A 12,438-nucleotide genomic window follows, 5' to 3' on the forward strand; every position below is an offset into this window, starting at 1 on the left:
CAAATATTTATGTGGCTTGTGAACATGCGATATTTCAAGACTTTTATAGGCATGATGGTTTTCTATTTAAAATGGAAAAATTATATGTGCCTAATAGTTTTATTAGGGAGTTGCTTGTTCGTGAAGCACATAGTGGTGGTTTAATGGGACATTTTGGGATTGACAAAACTTTGAGCATTTTACATGAACATTTCTTGTGGCCTAATATGCACAAACATGTTGAGAAAATTTATGCGCAGTGCATCTCATATAGGCAAGCTAAGTCTAGAGTTCAACCACATGGATTATATATGCCATTACCCATTCCTACACATTATTGGGTTAATATTTCTATGGACTTTTTGTTGGGTTTACCTACGACTAGAAAAGTCCGAGACTCAATATTTGTTGTTGTTGATCGTTTTTCCAAAATGACACTTTATACTATGTCACAAAACAGATGATGCCACACACATAGCGGATTTATTTTTCCACGAAATTGTTAGAATGCATGGCATTCCTAAAACCATTGTGTCCGATAGGGATGTTAAGTTTTTAAGCCACTTTTAGTGAGTTTTGTGGTCCAAAATTGGGACCAAACTTTTATTTTCTACTACTTCACATCCACAAACGGATGGTCAAACTGAAGTAGTAAATAGAACACTTGGTACATTATTACGTGCTTTAATTCGAAGGAATGTTAAAACCTGGGAAGATATGCTACCATTTATTGAATTTGCTTATAATCGAAGTATACATTCTTTTACTGGGTTTTCTCCTTTTAAAATTATATATGGTTTTAATCCCTTAACTCCACTTGATTTGTTGCCTATTCCTATAAGTGACATTTCTAATTTGGAAGGACATAAGAAAGCAAAAATGATTAAAGCAATTCATGAAAAAGCAAGGCAGAACATTGAAAAGAAAAATGAATAAGTAGCATCTCATGTCAATAAAGGAAGGTGCAAGATTTCATTTGAACCCGGAGATTGGGTGTGGGTTCATATGTGCAAGGAACGATTTCCATCAAAATGAAAATCTAAATTGGATGCTCGTGAGGATGGTCCATTTCAAATCATAGCCAAAATTAATGAAAATGCCTACAAACTGGATCTACCAAGTGAGTATAGTGTTTCGGCTACATTTAACATATCTGATTTATCCCCTTTTGAAATTGATGCAGGAATTGATTCGAGGATGAATTCTTTTGAGGGGAGGGGGAATGATGCAAATAAGGTTAAAAATACTCAAGATACTTAAAGAGCATCAGAAGGTGACTTAGAGCAAATTTCAAATGATGTAAACACAAATATAGTTTCAAACCTGGAAAGTTTCAACGAACCAGTAACAAGAACAAAAACAAAGAACTTAAAGAGTTGCTCCAAGTTTTTACTCAAAAACGTGTGGATGATGGACTGGCCAATTGTGAAAAGTTTAAATATGAGTTTTTTGAACAGCCCAAATTCGTAACTTTAATTGGATTTAACTTATTTGGGATAATTTGGGCTTGTTTGAGTCTTATTGATAATGGAGGAATAAGCCTTGTGTATGGACTAGATTATTTGAGTTGTTTTAAGTATTTTGGATTATTTTATTTTACTTTGAGTTAATTAAGCCCATATAGTTAAGTATAACTCATTTTGGACTTAAGTCTTGTCTTAGTGTTATTACAAAAATGAGCTCATAACTATATGGTGCCACAAACAATTAGTGGTGTTGGTTAAGAAGATTGGAGTTATAAGGAGTTATATAACAATTACATGCCTATAATTAGCCTAGTTATTGTCGGAGTTATAATTGTAATTACCACATAATTAACTTAGTTATTGTGGAAGTTACAATTGTAGCTATTGTATTGTAACTTATTATTGATTTCTTTGGCTAAAATACCAAATGAACTCTTCTTTATGGACATCAAGAGTTGTAATTAAATATTTAAGAATTGAGTTGAGAGTGTTTTGGCTGTCTTTTCACTTTATGCACAATGTGTTGATTTGGAATACAATTGTTATCACTTGTATTTCAATTTTGATTTCCTAATTCAATTATTTTTTGTGCTTGTTTGGATTAGGTTCAGGGGATATCATTTATCTTTCTTAGGTTCTCTTTAACTTCTACCATTTGGGTGATTGAACAAATTTGATTCCTTTTTTACTTGTAATCTAAATTCTGTTCTAAACTGATTGAAGAGTTCTAAGGTTCAAGCAACAGTCTTGGAGTTCCGCATCACTAAGGTTAGATCGCTCTCACTACTCATGAATAGCAATTTTAACTGGAGTGCTGATTTCAGAAATTGTTAGTTCGTCTTTTCTAATAGCATAGTTGATGTCCATGCACCCTAAGTGGAGGAGAATTCTTTCCTTCCAAACCTTATAGTTTTCTCTATTTAATTTTAAAATATCAATTTTAATATTAGAGAAATTCGCAGGTTGCATAACTGAAAAGATACATGCTTATCATTAATTGAGACTAATTAACAAAAAAATTTATTTACCAACACAAATCATATAAATAATGAATGAAATGACATAAAAATTACATGTGGGCTAAATTTCTAATTCAGATAGATTCATACTTTATGGTATAATTATCAATTTTGTTTCATAAATAATTTAACATTCTATCTATTCTTTATGATAAAACTATTAAATTATGCTCCATAATTCGCATAGGTAGATTATAATTAGCTAATATTTTATCCTAATTAATTATGCGAAATAAAATTAATTTCATGTGGGATAAATTTATTATATTAAGCATAATTAATCAAAATAATATCTATAATTATCTTATGTGATCCTAAACATGATACATAATTTAATTTAATAAAAAATATTGTGGCTACTCTCCAATTAAATACAATTATGTGGATCACTAGACATTAAATCAAAATTTAATTTCTAATTCATTATGTAATTTATAATTTTTTTTATGTGATCTCAAACATAATATAATTTTATCTAATTAAAATTATTGTGGTTAATCATTAATTTTATTCAAAATGATTTGCTAAATGCACTATAAGACATCATGAATGAAATTATTTACTTTTATGTGCTTAAATATTTTTTCTTGAAATTTTATGCGTAAAACAATAAATACATACAATAAACACAAAATTTAACCACATTAACTTAAATATTAACAAAATTAAAATTTGTTAAATTTAAAATCACATTTTAATGAAAATTTACACAAGATAACAAAATTTATGAAATTTTCATATAAGGTTAAATTTAAGAAATACTCACAAATAATGCCAAATTTTTTTCCAAAATTACTTCCTCTTTTTTTATAACAATTTTGGCCGTCAAAGGCGACATGTCGTTTGGAACGTCCTTAAGCCAAAACATGTCGTTTGAATGTTGAGTTTAGATCCCTCATGCAATAAAAACAACGTGTAGTTTTCTTCAGTCCTATAAAAATTGGTATGTCGTTTTTAGTCTCAAGGAACAACAATAAATTCATTCCAAACAATATTTTAAGAAAACTTTTATAAACGTTTAAACACAAACAAGACAAAAATTATAAATCATTGTGATACTAAATGTTAGTCATTTAAATATTTAACATATTTAAATAAAAAAATAAATTAAGATTTACGGAAGTAAAAATCGATAAATATCGTCTGTCATTGCGTAGTTTGAAAATTTTGTTTGCTTTTTTTCTATGTTGGATTATTCTAAGCACTCGAGAAGCTCACACGATAAAATAATGTACTGAAGGAGATTTTTGTGTTTAGGAACCCAACAAACACTGCTTGTATTTATAGACATTTTTCCATCGAAAATATTATGCACAATTAATGGGCAATTTAATTTTGTAACATTTTTCTCATTAAAACCACAACGGAATAGTTAATTCTGTAACATTTTTTTTTAACTAAAAAACATAACAGAAATACTTAATTAATAATTTAAGAATTTAAGTTATTACACGAACTATTTAAAAAAAATAACTTTCATATTAGTCATATAAAACTCATCAATAACTTTACCTTATTTGGTCCTACCCGTGAGACAACTGACACTCTTGAAACTTAGAAATTTCATTTATACAATCAAAGTTAGCTAAAAATGATAATATTTTAAATTTCAAAGGTAAACATTAGAAATGTTAAAGAACAAAACGCAAATCTCTTAAGATTTAAGTATTTTAGGTCAATTGATTTTTATATTACTTAAAAATGACCTATAAATTTATTTGATAATAACATATTATTTTCTGTCAACATTTATACATGCAAACAAAGTACAATGTAATATAAATTGGCTAACAATGATAATAAACCACTTCTTTTATAGATGAAATACATATAAAAAAATTAAATGTAAAACCTACATGATATTTAATTTTTTAAAAAAAAAAAAAAAAAAAAACTTTTTCGATCTCTAAATGCACAGACATAATATATGCTTACAAATAAATTTGTAGAAATAACACAACCTAGTGTACACTAACAAATACATATATACTTGTAATGATAAAAGTTTGTAGATGCAATATGTCTAAACATATGAAATAAGACACTTCTTTTTGAGAGAGAATTTTTTGAAAACAGAACGACTAATAATGAAAATAGAACCCAAAAAGTATAGTGACAACAAATTGTCTTGCGAATGCTATAAAACCAAGTAAATAAATAAATAATGTTTAGAGTTAGAAACAACGAAACTAAGGATGAATAAAATACAAACTAATACACTGACACTATGCTCATTGATGGAAAAATTATAACCAAAATTGATAGATAACAATAAAACAAGTTCTTGATATACTATTTCCAAAACATAAATATCTAGAATTGTACACATTAAATAAAAAATTAAAGACACAAAATAGTTAACGTACATAATGAATTACATTTTTTACTTGAACGACATGTTTCAACAAATAATAGTTTCAGGTCGGATCAATTTAGTTTTGATAGGAGAATAGTACTGAGGTAGGCATATTCGAATTTGACTTAATAAAACTCATTTGAATCCGACTTATTATATAGTTATATATAAAAAATACAAACGTATATTGTTACCACCAATATTATTGTCACTATCATCGGTCTCTTCTGTTATTACCCTAATCACCACAATACCACCACAACGCCACCACTATTCTCATTGCCACCATTATCACTCACCCACTATCAACATCATCATTTTTGTTCTTATTGTCACCACTGTTGCCTCTATTTCCACTACCACCACTAGGATTACTAATACAAATTAAGGGTAAAAGATACATTCTTCATACTAATCTAGTCATTTTTTTAATCTAATTATCTCAATAATAGAAGCAAAATAACAATGTACCAACTACCTTATTTCAACAAACTCACCACCACACCAGGACATTTTAGCCTTTGTGGCAGATAGCAACATTGATTTTCTTTGCAGATCACGGCAAAAAATCCTATTAAAAACAATTTAAAGTACCACAACCTGACAGGCTTACCACTTTAAAATGTTTCATTAATTCAAAATTCTTGACAAATACAAAATGCACTTACAGGTCCAGCGGAGACAGGTGGCATTCATTTGAAGATTCTGCAAGAACTTAGATCATTCCTTTTATGCAAATATTTTCACTATTCTACGATGGTGCTAATATGCGAAATTGCGCTAATCAAATTGCAAATTGTTCTAATCCAATAACCAATAATAGCAACATATATAAAAGCTAACTATCTGCGGTATGGAGTAAGACTACATTCTTTATCAAGTCATAGTACCTCAACAGCAATAGTGTTTAATGGGTTAAATGTTCAATCATCCACAGACCCAGAAGAGTGATGGGGGAAGTTAGACCACACATTACCCCAGGTCCTTTGTCCCTCAGTTACTGCTTTCACAACCAATGCCGCCTCTTCCACATTAACACGGATTTGGTCTTTGCTATCTCTCTCCCTGATTGTCACTGAAGATGTTGAATCAACAGTGATAGCAAAGGGAACACCAAGTTCATCTGTTCTTGCATACCGTTTCCCAATAGAGGTACCTGTAAACGTTAACAGTTAAGAGTTATTCAATCTTTTTACTTGATTTCGAGAATCATCCAAATAGATAGAGAACGATGAAAATGACTGCTCTAAGATCCGACATACATATGTATGCCAAAGGGAAAAAGAGCCCTCACACCATCTAATGGAAAATTTTGTATATGCAATCCACCAAGGGCAAGTAAAATCTATAGAAATATAAAGTCCTCTAAAGACCTAAATTATCCTAGAGGACACCTTAAATAGCATGCCTCTGTATCAAAATGTCTTTGAAATTCTCTTTGTTAAAATTAATAAAGTTTTGGAAAAAAATGCCTGGAAAGAGTCATCTAAAAGAAAATTAGTTCGTATTTTGTTCAAAAAGCAAAAACCATCCTCACATTTGACACGTACAAAATCCATTCATCCATTTTGCAGTCGAAAAAGAAAAAGACACCACAGATTTAAATGTCCATTACCCGTGATATCAATCTTATGTGAGATCCCAGCAGCCGTCAAAGATTTGGAGATGAATTTGGCAACCTCCTCATATTGCTGATTCTGAACCAGTGGGAAAACGGTGCATTTAATAGGGGCTACAAGCGGCGGGAATCGGAACACATTTAATTGTTCATCACCAGCTTTACTTGGCCTCATGTAGAAGGAATGCTCAAAGAGACAGTATATTATACGTCCAATACCAAAAGATGGTTCAATCACCGATGGGGTAAAAACCCGCTGGTGTTCCTTCTTTTTCTCCTTTGAAATTGAAACCATGCTCTTCTTAATGCACACATTTTCCCCAAGAGTACAGACATAAAATTCCACATCTCCTTTAGAGTCTAAAGAGGCCTTCATTTCCATTGCTTCTTTTTCATTCATTGCCTGATGCCAAGTTTAAGAATTTTGTAATGCTGCGGGCAGCAGACTACATAAAATGTAATGACGTCAAAATTTGTAAAGAATTCATTTCTATTAAATTTACCTCCAAAGCTTCAACCACCTTCTTCTGCATTCCCTTGAATGCAAGACCTAGTTCTTTCTTTACTGGGGCTATAACCAATTTCTGAAATTAACATCCATAATCATCTTAAAAAGTAGAATTTTAAGGACTTGTTTGTGTTACTGCCACTCTTCCAATCACACACAATGGACATAATAAGCGACAAATAATAACAAGCAATACCTCCACTTCTCTAGGATCTGAAAATTTCTCATGAGCAACAAGAGGAACACCACTTTTCTCCTATTAAGGGAAAGTAAAGCAAGTTTCCATCAGCATCGCTGGTTTACAATTATAAAGGTAGTGTCCAAAAACAAAATACATCAAATAAGCTGGAAGGTTTCATGAAGTCTTACTGAGTGAGCACTTAGGTCATATGCAGATCTATCTGCAATACCAACACACTCTATCCACCCATAGGAACAGTCAATCTCGGCATCCCAACAGTCTGCGGCATAATGGGCCATTTCATTGGCAAGATGTTGACGGAACCGCAAACGTTCCTTGTCTATACCAAGTCGAGTTAGGAAGAGATATACTCTCCCAATGAAGTAGCCAAGAGTTTGATTGTTGACAATTCCCTGGACCATTTCCAAGAAGAGGGCTTATGGATGAGAAGGGGGCACAAGGAGAGAATATGTCTTGGAAGATGCAATATAGAAAAACGATCAAAATAAACTAACCTTAGAAACGGCTTCACCAAGGCAAAGTCTCTTAGCAGATTGATTAGACATCTGTTGTTCCCTTGGGAACATCAAGAACTCCAAATTTGCAACTTCGGAGTACTTTGGATGAGACTTGTCCTCAGGATCAACAAAGTGCTCAATCTCTGCAAGTGTGAACTCTCGTACTCTTAGCAGGCCTTGGCGAGGAGATATCTGTGCATGAGATGAAATTTAGAGCATGAAGTTAATAAACCTTCTGACAGTAAAAGAGCCAACAGGCAGCTTGAAAACAAGCATGCATTTATAAATCACTGTTAAAAGAAGGTTTAAACCTCATTTCTGAAAGCCTGACCAATTTGAGCTGCAGCAAAGGGGAGCTTGTTCCCATTGTAATAGTACAAGTCTTTGAAATTCACAAAAATTCCTTGCGCAGTTTCAGGACGCATATAACTGAAGCACAAAATTTGAATATGATTCTCAGGAGTTGAGACTAAAACAAAAGAGAACTGAATTATAAAATAAAGGAATATCAGTAGCTTATCAAGAAGGTTAAAAAAAGGGCTTACCAGCCAAAACAAATTCTCAAGCATTTCAAAGTTAGCAATTTCATAAATCATGATTAGTAGAAAACAGCACCATAAAGAAAAGACTGTTAGATAAACAGCAATGAAATTCTCACCCAGTGCTCAAACCAGATGGGCCAATGGATGTTTGAAACATCAAGTTGAACGGGTAGGGATCAGAAAGTGGGTTCTTTGTGTCTGGTGCTGCAATGCCATATTCCTTAATTTTTGAACCAAGCTCTTCAGCAGAGAGATCATCCAGGATGGCAAGTACATGCTTCAGTTCCGCAGCCTTCTCTGCAGATATGCTCAGATCTTTCTGAAGTTTCTCATTGCAATAATCCTTGAGCAAGTGATCTGCTCGATAGCAGGTCCCAGTTGTCTCATCTTTAACCATAAGGTCAGTGAATTTATCCACATGGCCAGATGCCTTAAGGACGACCTCGGGTGTCACACACGGACAATCAACCTCCAACATGTTCTCTTCAAGAACAAAATGCTAACAAAAAGGGGAAAAAAACAAGTTCAAACAGCTAACTAGGATTATTATCCCATACTATTTTGAACCTGAATTATAGAACTGGCATTTGATATGGAAGGGGTCCCTTCCTCAGCCGATCTATACGAACGGGCTTCTCAAATTCCAATTGACTTCTAATTTCAAATCTCCAACTCCAAAGGGCAATCCTAATAACTAAGAACTACAACTTCCAGTTTTGAATCTTCTCTCTAAAACATGCTAACAATTATCATCATTCTTAAACATTTAGAGAACGAACTAGCAATACAGGACACCAAAACAGATATAGTGACCGTACCTGACGCCAGAAAGCAAGCACATTGGACTTAACGGAGCAGCCTGGAGGCCCGTAATCGTAAAGCCCGGCGACACCTCTGTAAATCTTGAACGATGGAATGTAGAACAAACGCCGCTCTAGGGTATTGACGACGGCTTGGCGGAACGCCTCCCTGTTAAGGGAGCCATCACCGGCGGCACCGCTAATGGCAGCTTGTAGCTGCTTCTCGATGGACGTCTTCTCGAGCTTCAATCCGTTGAGGGCGTCGATTGCGGCATCGATTTCTGGCTTGGAAGCACCAGCTACTTTCATTGCACGGACAGCGTTGCCCTGAGCTTCGACAGCTGATTGCTTCTCGGCCAAGGCCTTGCGAAGAGATTCCTCGGCTGTAGCCATTGGAGCAGAGTGGGAATTAACGGAGGAAGAGATGGCTTGTAAGTGACGCAACCTGAAGCGGGCGGAGAAATGGTGACCAATGGAAGTTGATGAGGAAATGAGAGCAGCGAAAATAACAAGCATGCCCACCTGACGAAACTCGAAGTGCTTAGATCCCTAGGGTTTTAAGAAAAAAGGATGTTTTTTTTTTCAACCAGTAGGAATTTTTTTTAAAAAAAAAAAAGTGTTTTTTTTTTTAAAAAAAAAAAAAAGAAGAACTAAATCATAAAAGTTAATATAGAACCTAAACCAAGTGAGACTACATCATATCACAAATATTAATTGATAAATATAGTTCCAAGTTTTTTAACAATTGATGGAGCACCATAGTATTTTTAGGATAATTACCCAACAAATATATGTATTTGTTGCTTTTTTATATATATGTAAAATTTTGATTTATCATTAATAATATAGAAATTATAGATTTGATTCTTAATGACAATCATTGGTATAACACCTTTTACGATTGTCGCATTACTAAAGTTATTAATAGTTAAACTATTTTTATTGAATTTGAACTACTTAATTAAATAGTTTTAATTCATTGGATTGATTCAGTAGTTTAGTCTTATATAGATATTTTTAGTTCTAAAGTAATCTTGATAACATCAATGTTTGAAGGGATGACCTCTTCTTTAGTTTGTAATATTATGTGTCCGCATATTAGTGTTTAAATTCTAATTAATCTATCAATCAAACAAGAAGAAAAAATTATTTGAAACTATAAGTCAATCAAACCAGATTATTATACATATTTTGGAATTGGAAGTTTCGAAATGAGCTTTCACTTTTTTGTTTTTATTCCATTTGAGTCTACAAGGCAAAGGAAATTACATGCCCAACTTTAGTGAGAATTTCCCATTATTTGAATACTTCCAAATTAGTGTGTTTGAGCCCTACCCTCCTGTCATGAATCAAGTGTTTTAGATTTCTTAGCATAATGATGCTAGAGGGAAATAATTTGTACTCTCTCAAATTTTAATTGCCTCTTATAAAGATATATGTATAAATTATTTGTTTTATTTATTGAGAGAATTGTGTGGTTGCTATAGGACATAATAGGCACATTCTTTATTAAGATATATTTCCAAAATCTAATTGATCTTAAATTCCCTAATTTCCTTTAAATTCCTGTCTTAAAAACCTACATATACTTGAGAAAATTCTTCCAAGTTTGAGATCTCTTGAATGTTAATGAGTAACCTTAAGAATATCTTTATCGAAAAATATTTAGCCTTTATGATGTGCATCCAGATGCTATTTGCTTCTTTAATTGGTCTCCACCTAAGTTTCATAAGGAAAGCTCCATAACAAGTTATTATCCTATGTATCCCAAGCCCATTCAACTTCTTTGCTTGTCATATATGATCCTATTTAATTGAATGAATTTTGAGATGGCAATATCTAAACCCCTAGATAAAGTCCGTGTTGAACTTATTTAGGCAATAGTTACTAATAATAGGAATAAAACCATTTATTTAGTCTAATATTGTATAGATTCCTTTCAAGCCAAATATTTGGTAGACAAAGCATCTTTAGTTTACTTCTCATCAATTGTCGAAATTTCCTAAAATAATAATTGCATTTTGTGTTATGCCTATGTTGCTCTTCTTTGCTCTATTTCTTAATTGCAGCCTTCATCACCTTTAACTTTTACACTACCCTGAAACTAGCTTTGTTGTTCACCTTATTATCCCTCTATAATTCTTTAACATTTCACAAAATTCATGCATTCTTAGCCATTTGTCCTCAAATATGAATGGATAAGGGCCCCAGTTGATCCCAACTAATTTGAGGCATAGAGGAACATGACCCAATATGACCTTTTACAACAGCTTTTGACACATACATGAGGCTTGAAGCTAATATGAGGTTAACACTAGGAATATGTCAATATGATCCGTGTTAGTTTTTTAATTAAACTAGGTCCACCTACCTCCTGTGAGAGGCAAATCCACAAGATCCAATATATCAAGATCTCCTTAAATCTTTCTGTTTAACTCTTTGAAAATTGGTCCCCTATCCTTTCATGTCTACCCAATACCATATTGAAATTCTTTCTTATTATCCAAGGTAAGTACCATTTTTACTTATGGCCTTCCAAGTCCTTCTACAGTAAAGCTCTCTCTCACCATTCATCTTTATTATAAATATCTATAAACACCCATTTCCCCCCACTACTTTGATCCTCAAAAAGACATGAAATAAAACATTCTCCCCTTATGTACTCTTTACACTTGGTTATGTCATATTTCCATAGTACTGACATTCCATCTGATGCTCCTCTAACATGTAAGTGCTTTCAAACAACATTTTTTATCTCTATAACTTTTGAATGATTATGTCATGGGTAATCTCCATTTTAGATTCTTATAAGAAAATTGCGTCTAGTTTCCATCTACTCATGTATTCTCTAATCACTTGTCACTTATCATGATTATTAAGATCCCTAGTATTTCATGAGATGATTTATTGGGTCTGGAGCATGAATATGATTAATTGTGTAAATTAAGGTAATTCTCAAATTAATTCGTAGGAACCAATAATAATACAAGCTAAATTAATGCATAATCAAACAAAATAATGCAAAAATAATAACTGCAATATAAAATATACACAAAATTTTACATGAAAAACCTTTCATGAAAAAAAAAATCAGGTGTCAAACTCCAAATCAAATTTACTATTAACGAAAATAAGGACAAGGTAATCTGTTGAGAATTAAATCCAAAAGAAAAAGAAACAAAATCTTTTCTTCTGCAGAACTTGAGAAAATAGGTAACCAAAACAAAATTAAATTTTACTTTCATGAGAAAAAGACAAAATTGATGATACCACTAATGATGTTATTGATGAGAGAGAAAGGTGACACACCATTAATGATGTTATTAATGAGAGAGAAAGGTGACCACTCCTTCCTTTTTTTACTTGGTCGTCACTTAACTTATATATATATATGTTATATACATATATAAAGTCCTTCCATTTTCTATTATTCTTCCTTTTCACATCCTTA

The 12,438-nt window shown here is 32.4% G+C and overlaps 1 protein-coding gene across 1 annotated transcript; it reads right to left on the reverse strand.

The window, feature by feature from the left end:
* Positions 1-5,429: 5,429 nt before the first annotated feature.
* On the reverse strand, positions 5,430-9,530 carry LOC110824632 (glycyl-tRNA synthetase / glycine-tRNA ligase). The gene is made up of 9 exons (XM_088213568.1): positions 9,006-9,530; positions 8,304-8,686; positions 7,957-8,074; positions 7,643-7,837; positions 7,316-7,540; positions 7,143-7,202; positions 6,942-7,022; positions 6,436-6,841; positions 5,430-5,976 (listed from the first exon to the last, which is right to left on the reverse strand). The coding sequence occupies exons 1-9, from the start codon at positions 9,501-9,503 to the stop codon at positions 5,744-5,746; spliced, it is 2,199 nt and encodes a 732-aa protein (XP_088069694.1). The 5' UTR covers positions 9,504-9,530; the 3' UTR covers positions 5,430-5,743.
* Between the last annotated feature and the right edge of the window lie 2,908 nt (positions 9,531-12,438).

This window comes from Carica papaya, chromosome 2 (assembly GCF_054855325.1).
Source record: "Carica papaya isolate Zhongbai chromosome 2, ASM5485532v1, whole genome shotgun sequence".
In the NCBI taxonomy this organism is placed as follows: domain Eukaryota; kingdom Viridiplantae; phylum Streptophyta; class Magnoliopsida; order Brassicales; family Caricaceae; genus Carica; species Carica papaya.

What these genes read in the sequence shown, in the direction of transcription:
- LOC110824632 (XM_088213568.1), bottom strand. Translation starts at nt 9,503, where the DNA reads ATGCTTGTTATTTTCGCTGCTCTCATTTCCTCATCAACTTCCATTGGT. An exon ending in CCATCTGGTTTGAGCACTGG is followed by an intron (nt 8,075 to 8,303) that starts GTGAGAATTTCA and finishes TTTGTGCTTCAG; the next exon opens with TTATATGCGTCCTGAAACTG. An exon ending in AGGTGGTTGAAGCTTTGGAG is followed by an intron (nt 6,842 to 6,941) that starts GTAAATTTAATA and finishes ACTTGGCATCAG; the next exon opens with GCAATGAATGAAAAAGAAGC.